Here is a 24,285-nt window from a genome sequence, read left to right as displayed (position 1 = left end):
AAGGGTTAAATGGTGGGGAGAAAAAGCTGATCCCTGAGGTTTAACCCTTTCTGCACTGAATGTTGTAAGGCAGATATCAATCACAGCTGCCGTCCAACAGGTGATTGCATACACACAGCTTCTGTACCCAGCGCCATCCCCATCACGTACATGTATGTTAGGATATGGGAAGGAGACCTTTCCTGCCATGTACATGTATATGTCTGTTGGAAGGGGTCAATATTGGCTGCTTTGGGAAATAGAAAGAGTCTTGTTGCCCACTGGGGGACTTGGAGGTGCAGTTTCCTACAGCATGTGAGGGTAAATAATAATCACTAGAGATGAGCGAGCACCAAAATGCTCGGGTGCTCGTTACTCGAGTCGAACTTTTCGCGATGCTCGAGGGTTCGTTTCGAGTAACGAACCCCATTGAAGTCAATGGGCGACCCGAGCATTTTTGTATATCGCCAATGCTCGCTAAGGTTTTCATTTGTGAAAATCTGCAAAACCCAAGAAAGTGCTGGAAATGACACAGAAACGGATAGGGCAGGCGAGGGGCGACATGCTGGGCTTCATTTCAGGTTCCCAGGTCCCACTATTCAGCCACAATAGCGGCAAGAGTGCCCCCCCCACCACCAATTTTTACTTCGGACAAACCCTCATTAGCAAGGCATACCTTAGCTAAGCACCACACTATCTCCAACAAAGCACAAGCACTGCCTGCGGGACACACCCCTGCCTCTTCTCTTGGGTTACATGCTACCCAACCCCCCCGCACGACCAAGTGTCCACAGCGCACACCAAAGTGTCCCTGCGCAGCCTTCAGCTGCCCTCATGCCACACGCTGGCCGCACAGCCACACCACCCTCATGTCTATTTATAAGTGCGTCTGCCATGAGGAGGAACCGCAGGCACACACTGCAGAGGGTTGGCAGGGCCAGGCAGCGACCCTCTTTAAAAGGAGCGGGGCGATAGCCCACAATGCTGTACAAAAGCAATGAGAACTCCAATCCTGTGCCACCTCCGTCAGGAGCTGCAAACGTGGGCATAGCAATGGGGAATCCATGTGCCACACAGTATTCATTCTGTCAAGCTGTCGCAAAGCTCAATCCACACTGCAAGGGGAAAGTTGTCAGCGCTCTGCCCCCTACCCAAGTCAGTCAATGCCTTTGTGCCAGACAGGTCAAACACCGCAATGGGAACTAAGTTGGCACCAACAGCATAGGTGAGTCCTAGGAAACCCAAGACATGAACAAAAAATTGATCTGAGCGGCCAAACATGGCAGACTTGCACCGCGCCCACGACATAGGCCTCAGCCCACAGATTCAGCAATCCTAGGCTGGAAGCAGACTTTCACTGCACCCAGGACATAGGCCTCTGCACAAACCCTCAGCAATCGCGTGCCTACAGCAGACTCCAATGCTAGCGTAGCTGTGCACATCTCATTAGCGCTGTATTGCTCCTGTAGTTTGTCCCAATGCAGTGCCCCGGATAGTAGAGCTAACGTCAGATTAAATACAGGTGGGCTTCGGCCCACACTGCATGCCCCAGTCAGACCGGGGTTTTTAATACATAGACACAGGCAGGTACAACTCCGTGTGGACCGACAGCATGGGTGGGTCCCAGGAAGCCACTGGCGATACATAAATAAATCCCATTACAGTGCCCAGCACAGCTGAGGTAACGTCAGGTTTAATGCAGGTGGGCTTCGGCCCACACTGCATGCCCCAGTCAGACTGGGGTTCCTTATAAGTAGACACATGCAGTTACAACTCCGTGTGGACTGACAGCATAGGTGGGTCCCAGGAAGCCACCGGCGGTACATAAATATATCCCATTGCAGTGCCCAGCACAGCTGAGGTTACGTCCGATGAAATGCAGGTGGGCTTCGGCCCACACTGCATGCCCCAGTCTGACTGGGGTTTTTAATACATAGACACAAGCAGGTACAACTCACTTATGTGAAGTCCGTGTGGACCAACAGCATGGGTGGCTCCCTGGAACACACCGGCGGTACATAAATAAATCCCACTGCAGTGCCCAGCACAGCTGAGGTAACGTCAGGTTTAATGCAGGTGGGCTTCGGCCCACACTCCATGCCCCAGTCAGACTGGGGTTCTTTATAAGTAGACACATGCAGTTACAACTCCGTGTGGACCGACAGCATAGGTGGGTCCCAGGAAGCCACTGGCGGTACATAAATATATCCCATTGCATTGCCCAGCACAGCTGAGGTTACGTCCGATGAAATGCAGGTGGGCTTTGGCCCACACTGCATGCCCCAGTCTGACCGGGGTTTTTAATACATAGACACTGGCAGGTACAAATCCCTAATGTGAAGTCCCTGTGGAACCACAGCATAGGTGGCTCCCTGGAACCCACCGGCGGTACATAAATAAATCCCATTGCAGTGCCCTGCTCAGCAGAGCTAACGTCACATACAATACAGGTGTGCTTTGGCCCACAGTGCATGCCCCAGTCAGACTGGTAATATGTACCTTAACAGTAACCGCGTTGGTGGGAATGTGGTGGCGACTGCGGACCTAGTAGCACGGTTTTATTTAGTTGGTTTTCGGAATGTGGCCAGGATTAAGTGGGCCGTGGCGGGGGGATGGTGGGGGGGCTCTCTTGTTGTGTCGGTAAAGGTGAAATTCTTAGGCTGCCACCAGACGGACCAATGCAAAGGTATTTGCCAAGAATGAGGAGGGGAATGTTTTTGAGGCACTACGTGTCCTCTCCACGTGTCCGTGGTTATATGCACCTTAACAGTAACCGCGTTGGTGGGAAATGGCCTCGCCACCATCATGTCTTTGGGAAGCCTCCGTTTCCACACCCCAGTGACATAGCATTAGCAGCGGTATAGGCAGAGCCCAGAATTAGTAACATTTCAGCGGTAGCATTAGGGACAGACCCCAGTAACATATCACTAGCAGCATTATAGGGGGAGCACAGTCTTAGTTCCATTTCAGTAATAGTAGCAGTCCAGACAGGCCCCAGTAACAATTCCGAAGCAGCAGTATAGGGGGAGAACAGTATTAGTTCCATTTCAGTAGTAGTAGCAGTCAAGACAGGTCCCAGTAACAATTCCGAAGCAGCAGTATAGGGGGAGCACAGTATTAGTTCCATTTCAGTAGTAGTAGCAGTCAAGACAGGCCCCAGTAACAATTCCGAAGCAGCAGTATAGGGGGAGCACAGTCTTAGTTCCATTTCAGTAGTAGTAGCAGTCAAGACAGGCCCCAGTAACAATTCCGAAGCAGCAGTATAGGGGGAGCACAGTCTTAGTTCCATTTCAGTAGTAGTAGCAGTCCAGACAGGCCACAGTAACAATTCCGAAGCAGCAGTATAGGGGGAGCACAGTATTAGTTCCATTTCAGTAGTAGTAGTAGTCAAGACAGGCCACAGTAACATTCCCGTTGCAGCAGTTTAGGGAGATAACAGTCTCTTTCACAATTCAGTAGTTGCAGTATAGACAAGGCCCCAGTTACATTTATGTAGCAAAAGTGTAGGCCAACCCCACACACCTTGCTGTACCATGAGTGCAGGCGAAGCCCATAAAAATTACTAGGATTACACTGTAGGTGATGGCCCAAAAAAATTGGTGTACCAACAGTACCAATGTACCTCAGAAAAATTGCCCATGCCCAACCAAGAGGGCAGGTGAAACCCATTAATCGCTTTGGTTAATGTGGCTTAATTTGTAACTAGGCCTGGAGGCAGTTAAAATAAAAATTGGTTCAGGTGCAATTTTCAACGATTTAATGAGAATTGAAACGTATAAACATTGTTTACAAAAGTCATATGACTGAGCCTTGTGGGCCTAAGAAAAATTGCCCGTTCGACGTGATTACGTGAACTTTCAGGAGGAGGAGCAGGAGGAGGAGGATGAATATAATACACAGATTGATGAAGCTAAAAGGTCCCCGTTTTGTATGGTGATAGAGAACGATGCTTCCATCCGCGGGTGCAGCCTACATATTGTTTAGGTACCGCTGCTGTCCGCTGGTGGAGAAGAGAAGTCTGGGGAAATCCAGGCTTTGTTCATCTTTCTGAGTGTAAGCCTGTCGGCACTGTCAGTTGACAGGCGGGTGCGCTTATCCGTGATGATTCCCCCAGCCACACTAAACACAAGACGCTAGCCGCAGGACAAGCAAGCACCTCCAGGGCATACAGCGCGAGTTCAGGCCACGTGTCCAGCTTCGACACCCAGTAGTTGTAGGGGGCAGAGGCGTCACCGAGGATGGTCGTGCGATCCGCTACGTACTCCCTCACCATCCTTTTACAGTGCTCCCGCCGACTCAGCCTTGACTGGGGAGCGGTGACACAGTCTTGCTGGGGAGCCATAAAACTGGCAAAGGCCTTGGAGAGTGTTCCCCTGCCTGCGCTGTACATGCTGCCTGATCTCCGCGCCTCCCCTGCTACCTGGCCCTCGGAACTGCACCTTCTGCCACTAGCGCTGTCGGATGGGAATTTTACCATCAGTGTGTCCGCCAGGGTCCTGTGGTATAACATCACTCTCGAACCCCTTTCCTCTTCGGGTATGAGAGTGGAAAGGTTCTCCTTATACCGTGGGTCGAGCAGTGTGGACACCCAGTAATCCGTAGTGGCCAGAATGCATGTAACGCGAGGGTCACGAGAACGGCATCCTAACATGAAGTCAGCCATGTGTGCCAGGGTACCTGTACGCAACACATGGCTGTCCTCCCTAGGAAGATCACTTTCAGGATCCTCCTCCTCCTCCTCAGGCCATACACACTGAAAGGATGACAGGCAAGCAGCATGGGTACCCTCAGCAGTGGGCCAAGCTGTCTCTTCCCCCTCCTCCTCATGCTCCTCCCCCTCCTCTTCAACGCGCTGAGATATAGACATGCGGGTGCTCTGACTATCCAGCGACATACTGTCTTCCCCCCCTCCATTTCCGAGCGCAAAGCGTCTGCCTTTATGCTTTGCAGGGAACTTCTCAAGAGGCATAGCAGAGGAATGGTGACGCTAATGATTGCAGCATCGCCGCTCACCATCAGGGTAGACTCTTCAAAGTTTTCAAGGACCTGGCAGATGTCTGCCAACCAGGCCCACTCTTCTGTAAAGAATTGAGGAGGCTGACTTCCACTACGCCGCCCATGTTGGAGTTAGTATTCCACTATAGCTCTACGCTGCTCATAGAGCCTGGCCAACATGTGGAGCGTAGAGTTCCACCTGTGGGCACGTCGCACAGCAGTCGGTGCACTGGCAGATTAAACCGATGTTGCAGGGTCCGCAGGGTGGCAGCGTCCGTGTTGGACTTGTGGAAATGTGCGCTGACCCGGCGCACCTTTCCGAGCAGGTCTGACAAACATAGGTAGCTTTTCAGAAACCGCTGAACCACCAAATTAAAGACATGGGCCAGGCATGGCACGTGCGTGAGGCTGCCGAGCTGCAGAACCGCCACCAGGTTACGGCCGTTGTCACACACGACCATGCCCGGTTGGAGGCTCAGCGGCGAAAGCCAGCAGTCGGTCTGCTCTATCAGACCCTGCAACAGTTCGTGGGCCGTGTCCCTCTTCTCTCCTAAGTTGAGTAGTTTCAGCACGGCCTGCTGGCGCTTGCCCACTGCTGTGCTGCCACCCCGCGCGACACTGACTGGTGGCGACGTGCTGCTGCTGACACATCTTGATTGCGAGACAGAGGTTGCGTAGGAGGAGGAGGAGGGTGGTTTAGTGGAGGAAGCATACACCCCCGCAGATACCACCACCGAGCTGGGGCCCGCAATTCTGGGGGTGGGTAGGATGTGAGCGGTCCCAGGCTCTGACTCGGTCCCAGCCTCCACTAAATTCACCCAATGTGCCGTCAAGGAGATATAGTGGCCCTGCCCGCCTGTGCTTGTCCACGTGTCCGTTGTTAAGTGGACCTTGGCAGTAACCGCATTGGTGAGGGCGCGTACAATGTTGCGGGAGATGTGGTCGTGCAGGGCTGGGACGGCACATCGGGAAAAGTAGTGGCGACTGGGAACCGAGTAGCGCGGGGCCGCCGCCGCCATCATGTTTTTGAAAGCCTCCGTTTCCACAAGCCTATACGGTAGCATCTCCAGGCTGATCAATTTGGCTATGTGCACGTTTAACGCTTGAGCGTGCGGGTGCATGGCGGCGAACTTGCGCTTGTGCTCAAACAGTTGCGCTTGCGACAGCTGGACGCTGCGCTGAGAGACATTGCTGGATGGGGCCGAGGACAGCGAAGGTGAGCGTGTGGGTGCAGGCCGGGAGACGGTCGTGCCTGTGTCCTGAGAGGGAGGTTGGATCTCAGTGGCAGGTTGGGGCACAGGGGGAGAGGCAGTGGTGCAAACCGGAGGCGGTGAACGGCCTTCGTCCCACCTTGTGGGGTGCTTGGCCATCATATGCCTGCGCATGCTGGTGGTGAGGCTGGTGGTGGTGGCTCCCTGGCTGATCTTGGCGCGACAAACCTTGCACACCACAGTTCGTCGGTCGTCTGCACTCTCAGTGAAAAACTGCCACAGCTTTGAGCACCTCAGCCTCTGCAGGGTGGCATGGCGCGAGGGGGCGCTTTGGGAAACAGTTGGTGGATTATTCGGTCTGGCCCTGCCTCTACCCCTGGCCACCCCACTGCCTCTTCCAACCTGTGCTGTGGCTACAATTGCCTCCCCCTCTGAAGACCGGTCCTCAGTTGGCTTATCACACCAGGTGGGGTCAGTCACCTCATCGTCCAGCGGCTCTTCCTCCGAATGCTCTGTGCGCTCCTCCCTCGGACTTACTGCCCTTACTACTACCTCACTGATAGACAACTGTGTCTCATTGTCATCGTCCTCCTCACCCACTGAAAGCTCTTGAGACAGTTGCCGAAAGTCCCCAGCCTCATCCCCCGGACCCCGGGAACTTTCGAAAGGTTGGGCGGTCACGATAAACTCCTCTAGTGGGAGAGGAACGGTTTCTGCCCAATCTGGGCAGGGGCCTGAGAACAGTTCCTGGGAGTCTGCCTGCTCCTCAGAATGTGTCATTTTCATGGAGTGAGGAGGCTGGGAGGAAGGAGGAGCAGCAGCCAGAGGATTCAGAGTTACAGCTGTGGACGGCCTAGAAGACTGTGTGGTTGATAGATTGCTGGATGCACTTTCTGGCATCCACGACAGGACCTGTTCACACTGCTCATTTTCTAATAAAGGTCTACCGCGTGGACCCATTAATTGTGAGATGAATCTGGGGACCCCAGAAACTTACCTCTCTCCTAATCCCACAGCAGTTGGCTGCGATACACCTGGACCAGGAGCTCGGCCTGTTCCCACACCCTGACTTGGACCTCCGCGTCCTCGCCCCCGTCCACGTCCTCTAGGCCTACCCCGACCCCTCAGCATGGTGTATTACGAGATTAGCAGAAACAGAACGCTATAATTAAATGTGCCACTTATTGGCCTGTGGTTGGAGGCTGACTTCGCATACGTAACGCACTGCAGAGCCAGGCAACAATTATGCGCAAGGCTGGGTATTAATTCAACAACTACTACCCCCAGCAGAGACGCAGTAAACTGAAGGCAATGACAGGCAGGCCTAATATTGTATTTTTTGGAAGTTTTTTTGAACAACCACACTGCCTGTGATATAGTCTGTATTTCGATTTCCCTGTTGGAGGCTGACTTCGCGTACGTAACGCACTGCAGAGCCAGGCAACAATTATGCGCAAGGCTGGGTATTAATTCAACAACTACTACCCCCAGCAGAGATGCAGTAAACTGAAGGCAGTGACAGGCAGGCCTAATATTGTATTTTTTTGGAAGTTTTTGTGAACAACCGCACTGCCTGTGATATAGTCTGTATTTCGATTTCCCTGTTGGAGGCTGACTTCGCATACGTAACGCACTGCAGAGGGAGGCAACAATTATGCGCAAGGCTGGGTATTAATTCAACAACTACTACCCCCAGCAGAGATGCAGTAAACTGAAGGCAGTGACAGGCAGGCCTAATATTGTATTTTTTTGGAAGTTTTTGTGAACAACCGCACTGCCTGTGATATAGTCTGTATTTCGATTTCCCTGTTGGAGGCTGACTTCGCGTACGTAACGCACTGCAGAGCCAGGCAACAATTATGCGCAAGGCTGGGTATTAATTCAACAACTACTACCCCCAGCAGAGACGCAGTAAACTGAAGGCAGTGACAGGCAGGCCAAATATAGTATTTTTTGGAAGTTTTTGGGAAAAAGCCCACTGCCTATATAGCCAGTATACCTCTTTCCCTGCCTCACCAGTACTGCCCCTATACTCTGTAAAATGACTGCAGACTGAGCTATGGTCTGCACGCCCGATATACAAAAAATAAAAATTGTGCAACACTGCTAAAAGCAGCCTCAACAGTACTGCACACGGTCAGATGTGGCACTAAGAAGGACCGTTGGGGTTCTTGAAGCCTAAAATCACTCCTAACACTCTCCCTATAGCAGCAGCAGCACTTTCCCTGATCTCTGTCAGAATGCATCTGTGGCGAGCCGCGGGAGGGGCCGATTTATATACTCAGGTGACACCTGATCTCGCCAGCCACTCACTGCAGGGGGGTGGTATAGGGCTTGAACGTCGCAGGGGGAAGTTGTAATGCCTTCCCTGTCTTTCTATTGGCCAGAAAAGCGCGCAAATTTCTCAGAGATGAAAGTGAAAGTAACTCGAACACCGCGTGGTGCTCGTCTCGAGTAACGAGCATCTCAAACACCCTAATACTCGAACGAGTATCAAGCTCGGACGAGTACGCTCGCTCATCTCTAATAATCACACATTCAGTCTCTGATATCATGAATGGCACAGTTAGGCTACACTCAAATGGGCGAGCGCGAGATTGCACTTGCCAGCGTGAGAGTTTCAAGCTGATACAAAGCATTTTTTATTAAAAATCACATTGCTTCTATAAATTGCAATATTCACACGTGTGCTAGGATCTTTAATAGGACTTCAATCTTGACTTCAATGGGAAACATCCCATGGCACTTGCATTCAAGTGCCATGCGATGTTATTTAAGGTCCCATTGAAAACAATGGGCGATGTGTTTGAGGGAACCCCAAAGATAGAGCATGCTGCAATTTTGTTTTCTTGTGTGTATGAATGGACAAAACTTGCACGAGAATATTGCTCACGTGAACAAGCCCTTAGTGTGTATTTAAGTGATCATAGGATCACAAGTCCCCTACAGGGGCATAAAAAAGGTAATACAAATAGTTAAAAATATATATATATATCCACTCGAAAAAAAAACTTTTTTGTGCCGTTTTCATTTTAGTAGCAAAAAAATTGAATTATAAAAAGATATATATGTTTGGTAGCACCACATCCGTCACAACCCGTACAACAAGTCAAATGCACTTTTTTATGGCACACAGAAAACATAGTAACATATATGTAAGGCTGAAAAAAGACATATGTCCATCCAGTTCAGCCTATTACCCCCCCCCCCCCCCCCCCCAATGATGATCCAGAGGAAGACAAAAAAACCCTAATGAGGTAGAAGCCAATTTTCCCCAATTGAGGGTAAAAAAATCCTTCCTGACTCCAAACTGGCAATCAGAATATCACCAACCCTTCTGAAGTTGTTAATGATTATAACATATAATATTGTATCACTCAAAAAAAGCATCCAGGCCCCACTTGTATTCTTTTATAGAATTGCCATCACCACGTCCTCAGGCAGAGAATTCCACAGTCTCACTGCTCTTACAGTAAAGAATCCCCTTCTATGTCGGTGTAGAAACCTTCTTCCCTCTAGATGTAGAGGATGCCCCTTGTTACAGTCACAGTCCGGGGTATAAACAGATCATGGGAGAGATGTCTCTATTGTCCCCTGATGTACAATATGTATTCTCTCTGGCCATGTGCATAACCTTACATTTATCAGTGTTAACCTCATTTGCTACTTTTCTTCCCCCAACTTATACAGATCCATTTGCAATCATATACTCTCCTCTCTTATGTTAATATCTTTACATAATTTTGTGTCATCTGCAAAAATTAATATTTTACTGCACAATCCTTCAACATAAAACCGACCCCAGTGGTATCCCACTAGTAACGATGAGCCAATCAGAATATGTAGCATTAATAACCACCCTCTGCTTTCTATCACTGAGTCAATTACTGACCCTCTTACACACATTCTCACCCAGACCAAGGATTCTCATTTCATATACCAACATTTTATGTGGCACAGTATCAAACGCTTTGGAAAAGTCCAGATACACAAGAGTCAATGAATCTCTTCGGTCCAGTCTAGAACTTACCTTCTCATAGTAGTTGATCAGGTTGGTTTGACAGGAGCGACAGTTTAAACACTCCTCCAACCTTCTAGTCATCTTCTCCCCCAGCACAGCTGCACCCTCCCCATTGAGATTCAGCTCATCCCTACAGTAGAGCCGGTGCTCAGCAGCAAAATTAGCCTAGTTCTTCAGGAAACCAAACCCCTCCTTCCTAAATCAACTCTGCAGCCACTTGTTTACCTCCCTAATCTTCTGCTGCCTTTCTTGTGTGGCCCATGGTACATGTGGTATTTCAGAAAATACTACTTTGGAGGTCCTTGCCCTGAGCTTATATTCTAGTTCCCTGAAATCATTTTTAAGAACTTTCATCCTGCTCTCCCGAACTATCATCCACTCCCACATCTACCCCAGTGAGTAGCAAACGCCTTTCCATTGTGCCAATTGCTATTAAGAAAGCAAAAAAAAATGAGAATGTGTTACTTTTTTTGTTCATTTTGCCTCCCCCAAAAAAGTGATAAAAGTGTTAAAAAAGTTTCAAAATGGTACCAATAAAAGTTACAGAAAATAATAAGCCCTCATAACTCCATTCATGGGCAAGCATTTTTTGGGCTTTTTGAATGCAACAATACCAAAAACACTTAGCCTTTTATTGAAAAGTAAGAAGAAAAACCTAAAAAAAAAAAATATCTATTTTGTATCTGCGTGATCGCACCGACCTGCAGGAAAAAGTTATCATGCTATTATGTCCCATTTAGGAAGAACCGCACCGTGTGATACAGATTGTAACACCGGCACATCTGGCAGAAGCTGATATCACATACACACAAGTGACACACAGATCACATGACAAAGAGGACAATACACACTGACCGGGAACATGCCAGGAGACTCCACAGCGCAGCCGATGAAGGACCTGTGATGATGTCACAGTCATGTGATCATGCAGGATGGGGTCTAAACCTGGAGGGGCGGAGTTTGTCCATGAATCAGGTCTACAGCGTACCATCTATTTAAGAGTGCCTTTACACGTGCGATAGCGATATCGCTGCGTTTTTTTTATGCGAATGTCAACAGGACTTTCTAATGTTAAAAATGCTTCGCACAAAACTCACAACGCACAAGCTTATGATTTTTGTGCAATGTGTTTTAACATTAGAAAGTCCTATTGACATTCGCGTTAAAAAACGCAGTGATATTGCGATCGCAAGGGAGTCCGGAAGGAGCTCCTCATAGACATAGGGAGTGCGATAGGCCTCAATAGGAGCAATAATCCTCCACACACGACAACCCCTGCCGCAGCGCCAACAACCGTGAAACCGCCAACCCCGCTCGGTCCGGTTCGTCGAAGATACCCCCGAGTTCCTGAAAAAAGGAGTCCACGGACTGTAGGCAGGAGGAACCCTCGGGGATGGAGAAAGCCCATGTCTGTGCCGAGCCCCGCAGCAGGGACATTATCAGCCCGACCCTCTGAGCCTCCGACCCGGAAGAACGGGGACGCATGCGAAAAAACAGGCGACACGCCTGTCGGAAAACAAAAAACTTGTTCCTCTCCCCAGAAAACACCTCGGGAAGAGGGCACTTGGGTTCGGGGCTGGTTGAGGCGTCCGACCCCTGCGACACCCCCTGCTGCTCCTGGGCCACCATGCGGGCGGATAAATCCTGGATCACAGGCACCAGGGCCTGCAGCTGGTTCGTGAGGGAACTGATCGCCTCCATGACAAAAACGGTTTTAAATGGCCAGTTATTATGTTACGGCACTCTGCCCCCCGAGCGCCAGTTGGGGTGCCCTGATCTCCTGCACCCCACTGTCCCTGCCTACTTGCCTCGGCCCTGGCTAACCCCAGGCGGACAACTGGGCGGCAGTCCCTGCGCTGGCTAGGGACCTGGCGACTACCTGGATGGAACTACTAACAGGGGACAGAGTGCCGACAGAAGAGGCAGGTGTAACAGACCAACAAAACTACTAGGTGAATCAAGGCTGGAGGTGTAGCTCACAGGCAAACGAAAGGATGCTGACAAGCAACTAGGACAGACTAGAATAGACCTGACTAGAGGCTAGCAGAACCAATAACTGGCAGTGAGTTCAGGTCACTGCCAGCCTTTTAACTAAAAGCCTCCGCCCCGGGGCGGAGAGTGGGAGGAGTCGACTCTCCCACTGTTGCATAAGGGAGGTGGATGAGAGCGGGCGGCACCCTACGGGCGGACACGCCCACGCCGCAGCACGCTGGCTGCTCCACGCTGCTGCACGCTGGCTGCTCCACGCCGCCGGGAGATCCCTGACAGCACAGCTCCGGGACGCCGAAGCCGAGCTCGAAGCGGCGCGCGCCGGCCGCGGGACCCAGCGCCGCCCTGCATGGTAACAGATATACTATGTCCACCGCATTTTCCTGATCAACCCAGTTGGTGATTCTGTCGTAGAAAGAAATTAGATTCCTCTGACATGACTTGTTTGTTACAAACCCATGTTGGCTCTGGTTAATTACTTCCTTTTCTTTCCAAGTACTTGCACATCTGCTGTTTAATAATTTGCTCAAAGATCTTTCCCAGTATAGAAGTTAGGCTCACAGGCCTGTAGTTTCCTGGATCCACCTTCTTCCCTTTTTTGAAGATAGGGACAACATTTGCCTTTTCCCTTCTTCTGGGACTCTTCTGGCAACAAATTGTTGTATGGTGTAAAGTTTAGATTGTGTGCAGAAATGTCGTAGGGTGGTTTTTTGATTACTTAGCCACCACTGAAAATGAGCTAGGTCTTGGCTTGGTGGAAACTGTGGGTTATGAAGTATTGGTAGCATTCGGGAAATCTTAGAGGAAAGATTGTACTTGAACCGGGCGCTTCTCCACAATAGGAGGGAGTGGTGTGATAGCGGGCTCATTTTTGGGGAAGTGGCCCTGAAGATCAAGTCAAATATGCTATATTGCGTGGATAGATACGTTTTTACTCTATTTCCAGCCATAAGCTACCTTTGGGGTCGTTTGGCCCCGCTACCCATTGGGCTATTTGGGCCGCCTTATAATATTTGATTATGTTGGGCACTGATAGACCTCCCAGCCTTTTATGCATTGTTGTATGTTTGATTCTTGCTCTTTTATTGGCCCATAGGAATCTAAATAGAGCGTGTTGAAAGTTGCGTAAGGTGGCTAAGGGAATGGGTATCGGTAGACATCGAAAGAGATATAATATCCTTGGCAAAGTAGTCATTTTTATCGCATTAATTCTACCTATCCAGGAGAGTTGGGGTTTATCCCATTTCCGCAGGTCAGATGTTAGTCTCTTTATTAATTCTGGGTAGTTCCACTTATAGAGAGATTGTATTGAGGTAGTCAGTTTAATGCCTAAGTATGAGATGTAGTGTATTTTATACTGAAACTGAAAGTTTATGTTTATCAATTTTATTAAGGGTTCCGGTTTTTTGATAAAGGATATTTCGGATTTATCAACATTCACTCGGAGGCCCAAGAGCTGAGACCAGATGTCTAGTGTGGACATTAGGTTCGGCAATGATGTTAAGGGCTGGGAGAGGGTCAGTAATCAGTAATAGGTCATCTGCAAATAGGCTCGTTTTGTATTCATTATTCCCTATCCAAATTCCTTTTATGTTGGGGTTAGCACGGATTGCTTCTGCCAGTGGTGCAATCACTAAAGCGAATAATGCTGGGGAAAGGGGGCAACCTTGTCTAGTACCTCTACTAATTGGTATAGGGGCTGCTTTAGTGGATGGTAGTTTAAGGTTTGCAGAGGGTGTCGAGTAGAGGGCTAGGAGGGCTGACAGATAGGGTCCCCTAATCCCATTGAGACGTAGGACTGAGAATAAGTAGCTCCAGGATAGTGTATCAAAAGCCTTCTCTAAATCTAGTGCTAGGAGGGTCATTTGGGATTTTGTAGTGTTAACGAAATCTATAATGTTTAGGACCTTTCTTATGTTGTCTGGCGCTTGTCTCGCTGGTATGAAACCCACTTGGTTCCTGTGGATCAGGGAGGGGAGAAGATGGTTCAGTCTGTTTGCTAGTATGGAGGTAAAAATCTTGTAGTCCTGGTTCAATAGTGAGATAGGTCTGTAGTTTTTGGGGGACAGGTTATCTTTGCCTTCTTTAGGAATTACTGTAAGTTGCGAGTCCAGAAATTCCTTCGGGGGTATTTCCCCATTCAGGAGTTTCTGGAACACTTTCTTTAGAGGCTGGACTAGTACGTCTTTGAATTTTTTATAGTATAGCGAGGTGAAGCCGTCGGGGCCTGGGGCTTTTCCCATGTTAAGATTTTTAATGGTGTCTGAAATTTCTTCATCTGAAATATCGGCATTCAGGACTTCTCTTTAAGAATCAGAGAGGAAGGGGAGTTTTATGGTATCTAAGAAGGTGGCTCTCGGGGGCGCAGAGTTGCTGTCTTGGGCTTTATATAAAGTAGTATAGTATTCATGGAAAATATTGTGGATCCTGTCAGGATTGGATGTAGTGGTTCCTTGGGGGTGTTAATCTTGAAGACTGTATTAATTTTTGTCTTATTTCGTAAACTTGCTGCCAACAGGCGATCCGGCTTGTTTGTAATAAGTTGCTCCTGTCCATCGAAGGGCTTTTTCAACCTGTTGTGATAGTAGGGCGTTAATTTGTAGTTTAGTGTCTTTGATATCTTTGGTCGTAGCTATGGTTGGATTATATTGATTTAAGGTCTCTAGTAGGAAGAGTTTCCTCTCCAGAGCTAATATCGCCTGGCCTTTTTCACGCTTTTTCTTGGACGCTAATTTGATCAAGTGTCCCCTGATGCACGCTTTATGGGCTAGCCATGTCCACATCGGGGACGATTCTGGGTTAGTATTAATCTCAAAAAACTCAGTTAGGTGTTGTGTGATTTGGGTTAATAGTTTTGGGTCTCTCAGCAGCGATTCATTTAGACGCCATTGGGTCTTTAGGAACAGTGCAGAGGACCATAGTATAGAAAATACCACAATGTCGTGGTCAGACCATGCACAAGGTATATGTCTAATTTGGGCTAATTTGGGGAGGAGAGAGGTTGGAATTAGTATGTAGTCTAATCTAGAATATAAGCGGGCCGTTGGGGAGTAATATGTATATCCTCGCTTGTTGCCTTGGAGTTCTCTCCAGCAGTCCGCCAGTGATAGAGATGTTAGGGCCTCTGACCATCTTTGTCTCTGTGTTTTAGTGAACCTGTCAGGTCCAGGGGCCGTTCTGTCCAGCTGTTGGGAGAATTGGAGGTTAAAGTCTTCTGCCCATAGCAATTTTGCCGATGTGAATTTTGTTAGTTTTTGGCTCAGAAGGAACAGCGTGGGCAATGGGTTTTCCGAAGGGGCATAGACATTAATAAAGACTACTTGTTGGTCATGTAATGTTCCCGCTATCAGACAGAAATGATCTTCTTCATCTATGTCAGTTTGATTAACATGGAAAGGAAGGAGTTATGGAACAGAGTCAGAACTCCTCTGTGTTTTGTAGGGGCGGAGGCGGAGTAAAATCTTGTATATTGAGGGTGAAGGTATTTGGCTGAGGAGGCTTGGGAAAAGTAGGTTTCTTGTATGCAGATACCATCTGGGCGATGTGTCTTGTAGGATAAGAAGGCCTGTTTTCTTTTTCTTATTCCCCGTACATTATGTGAGATGATGTGGACCATGTATAAGAGGTGGGAGATGCAGTGGAATTTCTAGTGGACCATAGTGCAGTAGCATGCTAATGGAGCAATTTGATAAAGTGGACTCTGTTGACAACCTAACTAGAGGAAAAACAAACAAAAACTAGAGATGAGCGAACGTACTCGGTAAGGGCGATTTCGCAATCGAGCACCGCGATTTTCGAGTACTTCACTACTCGGGTGAAAAGTACTCGGGTGCGCTGTGGGTGAGCGGTGGGTTGCAGCGGGGAGTGGGGGGGAGAGGGAGAGAGAGAGGGCTCCCCCCTGTTCCCCGCTGCTACCCCCCCGCTCCCCTCTGCAACCCCCCGACCCACAGCGCACCCGAGTAGTGAAGTACTCGAAAATCGCGGTGCTCGATTGCGAAATCGCCCTTACCGAGTACGTTCGCTCATCTCCAACAAAAACCTGAATTTCAGGAACATTATGAACAAGCAATTGAAAACAATAGTGTGGGTTTTAAAGGCCCACTGATGGCGACTGAAGACTTTTCCCAATGAAGGGTGTTCAGCAGTCATATTTAGTGTAACAACCTGTACAGCCAGGCCGGACCTGCACTGGCCTCCTGTACAATTGAACTTTGAGGTTTAGCTCCTTAAATCCTTGAAGGGCAACAAGTGTCCCTCCCTAAAAGACTATGACCTTAATCCAACGTTATCTTTACAGGTCCTTTCTAGTAAGATAGTTGGGGTTACTGATTCCAGGTCTCCCCCACATCAGCGTTCCGTAATATACATTGTGCTGGAGTGTAGAGCCTAATATCGGCCTTGAACGATAAATGTGTGGGGGTAGTCCTGGGACAGCTTTGAAATCGGGTCTGCCAAAAAATTATTTAACATGAACTTAGTTCTAATAACATTAAAGGGGTTGTCCCGCGAAAGAAAGTGGGGTTCAGCACTTCTGTATGGCCATATTAATGCACTTTGTAATGTACATCGTGCATTAATTATGAGCCATACAGAAGCTATTCACTTACCTGTTCCGTTGCTAGCGTCCCCGTCGCCATCGTGCCGTCTAATTTCAGCGTCTAATCGCCCGATTAGACGCGCTTGTGCAGTCCGGTCTTCTCCCTGGTGAATGGGGCCGCTCGTGCCGAAGAGCTGGTCCTCGTAGCTCCGCCCTGTCACTTGTGCCGATTCCAGCCAATCAGGAGGCTGGAATCGGCAATGGACCGCACAGAGCCCACGGTGCACCATGGGAGAACACCCGCGGTGCATCGTGGGTGAAGATCCCGGTGGCCATCTTGGTAAGGTAAGTAAGAAGTCGCCGCAGCGCGGGGATTCGGGTAAGTACTAAACCTTTTTTTTTTGTAACCCATGCCTTGGGTTTGTCTCGCGCCGAACGGGGGGCCTATTGAATAAAAAAAAAACCCGTTTCGGCGCGGGACAACCCCTTTAACTTAGAAAGCCTAACCAGGTTTGGCGTTATCTGAGTCATTTGACCCGTATAAAGCCTCTCCTATTTCTGCTTAACATTTACCCTATGGGGCATATCTGGCAGGGCATAGGAGCTTACTGATCCCAGGTCTCCCCCCCCCCAATGCCCGATCACACACCTCATGCGAACTGCAGGGCCTTATGTCGGCTATAAGAAGTAGGTGCGCGGGGGGGACCCCGGAAGCAGCGCTAACAAGATCAGGTCAACAGGGTAATATTTAACGTACGCTTGGTTTCTATAACATTAAGTCTGAAAATATGGTTTGATTCAGAATTACCCGAGACCTGTGGTTCGTATGGGGTTAGTCCCTTTTCTATGCAGATCAGGTGCCTGTGTCCGTTTGGACCCGGGTGTGAGCTGGGGTCGCTCCATTTCTTCTCCTGGTCGAGCCGGTCACAGTCCAGGTTCGTCTTGGGCGTGGGGGTAGAGCTCTCGGGGTATAGGTTGTCGGTATTGGAATTTGCGCAGCCTCCGCAGCTTGGTATGCTTCTTGCAGTGTTTTCACCGAGTAAGATCTGCCCTGTTGGTGGAAGATGAGGGCAAAAGGGAAGCCCCACCTGTATTTTATATTAGCCGATTGGAGGGCTTGGGTAATCGGTCGTAGCAATCTGCGTTTCGCCAATGTGGAAGGGGCAATGTCCGCATATAGTTGGACAGATGGTGGGAGGCCTGGGAGGTGGATCAGTTGTCTAGCTGCTGACAGAAGTTGATCCCGATGTTCGCTGTAGTGTAGCTTCAAGATTACATCTCGGGGCAAATTCGGGTTAGGCGGTCTAGCAAGGGCCCGGTGGATCCTGTCGATCCTAAGCAGATGCTGGTCGACTGTTGGCAATAATGCTATAAACAGGTTGGTCGCTGTCTCCTTTAGAAGCGTCACTGTCTCAGGAAGTCCTCGAATGCCAATGTTTGCTCGCCGAGATCTATTTTCGAGGTCTTCATATTTAGCTTCTAGGGCCTCAATTTTGGACTCTAAGGCCTCATGTCCATGGGGAAAATCAGGCCCGCTACGGATTCTCCATGGAGAATCCGTAGCGGGTCCCTCCTGCCCCGCGGACATGAGCGCTTAAAATAAGAATTAACTCACCTCTCGTCGGTTGCGTGCCGCGCGCATGCGCCGGCCCGAAGAAAAAAGATCCGGCCGAGACGGAGAGAAGATGAAGCCGCGAAGAAGGGAAGATCCGGAGCAGGTGAGTATATTCTGATTTTGGTCTCCCACGGATCCGGACGGCTTCCATAGGCTTCAATAGAAGCCTGCGGGAGCCGTCCCCGCGGGAGACCCGCACGAAAATGGAGCATGGTCCGGATTGGTTGTCAGTACTGCATGTCACTGTCATGCGGCTCAGGGTCTTTGCAGGTTACACGTTTATAGAACCAAAGGGGGCTGATTCACCACCAGGGAAGAAGCTTGGGCTTTTAGAATGTGCTGTTCTAATAGATGACCACTAGGTGGCGGCAGATCTTCATTAATGTCCTGTTATCCTATGTATACAGCACACTGTGCTTCTGCAGATTGTCACTCAGCTTTCCTCCACACTTGCCGCTATTTTTCTGCGGGGTAAGGGGGGGGCACGAAGTCTTTCTTTGGCCCAGCGGATGTGCACGGCACGTCGGTTGCATGCCGCGCGCATGTGCCGGCCCGAAGAAAAAAGATCCGGCCGAGACAGAGAGAAGATGAAGCCGCGAAGAAGGGAAGGTCCGGAGCAGGTGAGTATACTCTGATTTTGGTCTCCCGTGGATCCGGACGGCTTCCATAGGCTTCAATAGAAGCCTGCGGGAGCCCCGCACGAAAATGGAGCACGGTCCAGATTGGTTGTCAGTACTGCATGTCACTGTCATGCGGCTCAGGGTCTTTGCAGGTTACACGTTTATAGAACCAAAGGGGGCTGATTCACCACCAGGGAAGAAGCTTGGGCTTTTAGAATGTGCTGCTCTGATAGATGACCACTAGGTGGCGGCAGATCTTCATTAATGTCCTGTTATCTTAAGTATACAGCACACTGTGCTTTTGCAGATTGTCACTCAGCTTTCCTCCACACTTGCCGCTGATATTTTTCTGCAGGGGTAAGGGGGGGGCATGAAGTCTTTCTTCGGCCCGGGAGATGTGCACGGCACGTCGGTTGCGTGCCACGCGCATGTGCCGGCCCGAAGAAAAAAGATCCGGCCGAGACGGAGAGAAGATGAAGCCGCGAAGAAGGGAAGATCCGGAGCAGGTGAGTATATTCTGATTTTGGTCTCCCGCGGATCCGGACGGCTTCCACAGGCTTCAATAGAAGCCTGCGGGAGCCGTCACCGCGGGAGACCCGCACGAAAATGGAGCATGGTCCGGATTTTTTCATGCTCCATTTTTTTTAAAATTCCCTTTTATTGACCATCCGCTGCGGATTCTAAATCCTATTTTGCCCGTGGACATGAGGCCTAAGTCATCGATGCGTTGTTTATCTTCTTCCATCGCTCGGACACTGTCATCTGTTTTACGTTCGAGTTCATCTGTTCTCTGGCCTAAATCTTTTATTTGATCCGTGAAATCTTTAACCGCCGTCGCTAATTCCTCCTTGAATATAGACTTCATATGGATTAACAAGGTAGCATGAGGACCCGTCAGAGCGGCAGTTATTGGATCTGGAGTTTGTTGTGAGGGGGTGCATCATATAAGCATTCTGATACAGCTGGACTTGCCGGTCCGGTTGTTGTTTGGGGTTCGGCTTGAGACTGCATTGCAAACATTTCTGGGAGTGTACCTTGTACAGTAGATTGAGAGTCCCGAGAGCTCTTTCTATTGGTTCTGGTCATATTCGTATTAGCGTTCTGTGTGTAGCATAAAGTGAGCTGTTTTCAGAGAGTGCGGAGGTCCGGCCCGGGCATGCTTTAGATAGACATTAGGAAGTCAATCGTAAACCACCCATGTGTTACACTTGTAGATTGGAGGGCGGGCATAGCCTATGGCTTCTGGTTGTCAGTACTGCATGTCACTGTCATGCGGCTCAGGGTCTTTATAGGTTACACGTTTATAGAACCAAAGGGGGCTGATTCACCACCAGGGAAGAAGCTTGGGCTTTTAGAATGTGCTGTTCTAATAGATGACCACTAGGTGGTGGCAGATCTTCATTAATGTCCGGTTATCTAAAGCAGGGGTCCCCAACCACCGGGCCGTGGACCGGGGCCGGGCCGTTGGGTGGTTAGCGCCGGTCCGCGGCACCGCCGGGAACTTTTGCTCTAAACGCAAGGCCCGCGGCCCGAATCCGGCCCGCTGCCTTGTGCTATGTGGCCCGCGGCGTGCCATAGCCGCTGACCACTGAAGCGATTACCAGCGGGGCCGTCTGTGCAGCCAGATTCCCCTCCCCGAGTCCCCTGCTCATTAGTTCCGCAGGAGAGGACTCGGGGAGAAACCGTTCCGGGCTGCACACTGACGTCCGGGCAAGCAGAGAGAGAGCGACAGCAGGGAGGAGGTAAGTATATGGGTTGGGGGGGCTGCCTATTACTGGGGAGGGGGGTGGGGGCTGGTTATTACTGGGGGGTGGGGGCTAGTTATTACAGGGGAAGGGGCTGCCTATTACTGGGGGGGCTGGTTATTACTGGGGGGTGGGGGCTACTTATTACAGGGGAAGGGGCTGCCTATTACTGGGGGGGCTGGTTATTACGGGGGGGCTGCCTATTATGGGGGGAGGGGGCTGCCTATTACTGGGGTGGGGGGCTGCTTATTACTGGGGGGGGGACCTGCTTATTACTAGGGGGGGCTGCTTATTACTGGGGGGGGACCTGCTTATTACTAGGGGGCTGCTTATTACTGGGGGGGCTGGTTGTCACTGGGGGGGGGCTACTTATTACAGGGGAAGGGGCTGCCTATTACTGGGGGGGCTGGTTATTACTGGGGGGGTGGGGGCTGCTTATTACTGGCGGGGACCTGCTTATTACTAGGGGGGCTGCTTATTACTGGGGGGGCTACTTATTACAGGGGAAGGGGCTGCCTATTACGGGGGGGGGCTGCCTATTACTTGGGGGGGGGCACTGCCTATTACTGGGGGGGGCTGCTTATTACTGGGGGGTGACCTGCTTATTACTGGGGGGGGACCTGCTTATTACAGGGGGAGAGGCTGCTAATTACTGAGGGATGGGGCCTGTCTATTACTGGGGGGGAGATAAATTATATGCTGCCCTATGTGTGTGCTGGGGGGGGGAGGATAGATTATATACTGCCCAATGTGTGTACTGCCAGGACATTCTAAATGTCATAATTAAATAAGAATGCACTAAACTCCATCCCCCTTCATAACCCCACCCCCTATAACCAAAGCCCCACCCATGTCCCGCCCAACCCTTCCGGGCCTTGTAAAAATGGTCTTGCTTGAAGCCGGTCCCTGGTGCCAAAAAGGTTGGGGACCACTGATCTAAAGTATACAGCACAGTGTGCTTCTGCAGATTGTCACTCCGCTTTCCTCCCCACTTGCCGCTGATATTTTTCTGCAGGGGTGGGGGGCTGGGGGGGGCACGAAGTCCCTCTATTGACACAAGTAGTACTCCTGGGGCCCCACTACCCTCCCTGTCTGGGTCAGACAGTCTCTGCAGATGGTGAATGGGGTACCTTTGGGGGGGCTGTATGCTCCAGGTGTATAGGGGAGCTGTAATTTCCCCTCTTTCCTCAGGCTGCCTCTCTGTATATGCCTTCAGGGGCGCCCAGGGCTGTGTTTTAAAGTCCCCTGGCTCACTGGAGCTCCTCCTCACCTTGCTTCCCCATTTTGGGGGTGCTGTGAAGCTCCCTCTCGGTCTTGGGTCGACTCCTGCTGCTCCTGAGTCCCTCAATTCATTATTAGCTATAGTTTTTCTGACACTTGCCCTACATTTTCTGCAGACGGCATTATATTCTTCTTTAGATATTCCCCCTTTTTCCTTTTGATAAACATATTTTTCTTCATTTTTAACATGTGTGCAAGTTCTGTGTTCATGCATCCTGGTTTCTTTAAGTGCTTCCCATTCTTCCTTCTTTTAGGGGTTGTTAACGATTGTGCTTTGAGAATCTAATTTCACAATATTTCCCAACTTTCTTGGACATTCTGACCTTAAGAACATCCAGCCATTAGATTCTTCCTACTCTCTTTCTGAGTTCATTAAAATCTGCCTTTCTAAAATCCAACCTTGAGGTTTGAGTTTTCTCAGGTCTTCCTCCCCTTTTTATCCAAAATTCAAGGATAGCATGATCACTGCCTCCTAAGGTCCCAGCCACCCTTACTTCCTCAACCATTTCCTCCCTGTTGGTAAGATTTAGGTCCAAGATAGCAGATCCCCTTGTTTACTCTTCTACCTTTGGAAGATAAAGTTGTCAGCAAGAGCGGATAAGAATTTGTTTGATCCATTACTTTTACCTGAGAGAGATTCCCAACAAATGTCTGGATAGTTAAAATCTCCCATGATCACTATGTCATGCTTTTTTAAAAAGCTTGGCCATCTGATGTAGAAAAAGTTTATCCATATCTTCTGCTTGTCCAGGCCGCCTATAGTAAATGCTTACAATGGTGTCGTTGTTCTGTTGTTGTTGTTCTGTCAAACAATGGTGTTCTGTTGTTCTCTCCTTGTATTCTTACCCAAACAATTTCTACAGAACCACCATGCTCTGAAGCTTGAATCTCTGTGGAGATGAATGTTTGCCTACATTCAACGCAATACCTGGTGATGCTGATCAGATGAGGCCACTACAGGCTGCTGCGAACCCAAAGCCGGGGAGCACTGACATCGGGAAGCCTTCGAAATTTGTACCAATGTACCAATGGTGGGGATTTTGACTATTTTTTTGGATGTGGAAATGCTGCGTAATTTGCCGCACCAGACATCCTGCAGCATTTCCGCCATGTGCAAACATACCGTACCTTAAGTCAGCTGGAGGTATGTTGCGATATGCAGAGTGGCCTCAGTAGTAATAGTGTCCCTTATTTCAGCCCCAGTAGTAATAGTGACCCCCACTGTGGCCTCAGTGGTAACTGTCCCCTATATTGGCCCCAGTATTAATAGTGGCCTCAGTAGTAATAGTGACCCCCACAGTGGCCTCAGTAGCAATAGTGTATGCTAAAAGAAAAAACTGCTGCGGTACAAGGGTGTTGAGTTTGAAAATCCAGTGCATTTCTCTCTTTCTTAAAAACTCTAAACAATTGTTTATGGAGGGCAGAATTTGTTCAAGAATTGAGACTGAAAAATCCTTATTATGAGTGATAGCATGTCGCGAAATGCTGTGCTTTAAAAAAAAACATTAGTGGAATTTGATCTATGTTTATTTTTACGACAGTGCATATCTAAATGTGTTTATTAGCTGGATTTTAAATTTCAATATTCTAAATAAAGCGAGACGTTGGATATTCATCTAATTGTTCTTGTACCTTTATTGGAACTTCCGGAGATTTGCACCTACACAGAAGAAGATTTTTCTTTTAGCATATTCTACCCTCCCACCATCGGTGGGTTAATCTGGGTGGTAGCATCTCCTGCTGTCTACCATATCCAATCTAAGCACTTTAAGACCGAGGTATCTTCCCAGGCCTTCAGTAGTAATAGTGTCCTCTATATCGGCCCCAGTAGTAATAGTGACTCCCACAGACATGAAACATCTTGGTGCAAATTCTGTGTCAGGTTATCCACACGCAGTTTTCCTATTTTCCCTTTTTTTTTTTTAATTCTTAGTTTTGCATGTACACTGTTCAGTGGGTCACTAAAAGGGGTATTGCCATCTTGGGAATCCTATATCAATGTGTTTGAAATTTCAGAGCTATGCACCCACCCAAAATACTCCATTCTCCAGATATTGATTCCTCTGCCTTCTGGTTTACTGCCCATTGCCAGGGAAACCAACCACCTCTTCTATAGAAAGAAGTAGCAGAGGAGGCCGGTGTTTGGGCACTTCTTTCATCTAAACCTGGTGGCCAGGATCTCAGGAACGCATGAACACTAGCTTTCAGCCTGGCCACGAGCTACTGCTGTGCTCTGCTATTTCTTTTCTAGAAGAGGTGGTCTGTTTCCCTGGCAGTGAGCAGTAAATAACC

At 49.3% G+C, this 24,285-nt stretch overlaps 1 protein-coding gene across 1 annotated transcript in view; it reads right to left on the bottom strand.

The window, feature by feature from the left end:
* Window positions 1-24,285, bottom strand: part of LOC136581056 (zinc finger protein 25-like) — a 32,449-nt gene that overhangs the window by 5,615 nt on the left and 2,549 nt on the right. Inside the window, exons 2-4 of the mRNA XM_066582047.1 lie at window positions 14,148-14,499; window positions 12,675-12,840; window positions 11,062-11,151 (exon numbers count right to left, since the gene is read on the bottom strand). Of these exons, the coding sequence (XP_066438144.1) occupies window positions 11,062-11,151; window positions 12,675-12,840; window positions 14,148-14,499 (608 nt within the window). The remainder of the gene's footprint in view (window positions 1-11,061; window positions 11,152-12,674; window positions 12,841-14,147; window positions 14,500-24,285) is intronic.

The sequence above is a fragment of the Eleutherodactylus coqui genome, chromosome 10, assembly GCF_035609145.1.
Source record: "Eleutherodactylus coqui strain aEleCoq1 chromosome 10, aEleCoq1.hap1, whole genome shotgun sequence".
NCBI lineage: Eukaryota > Metazoa > Chordata > Amphibia > Anura > Eleutherodactylidae > Eleutherodactylus > Eleutherodactylus coqui.
The sequence above is the reverse complement of the archived record's forward strand: the minus strand, read 5'-3'. Positions and strand labels throughout refer to the sequence as shown.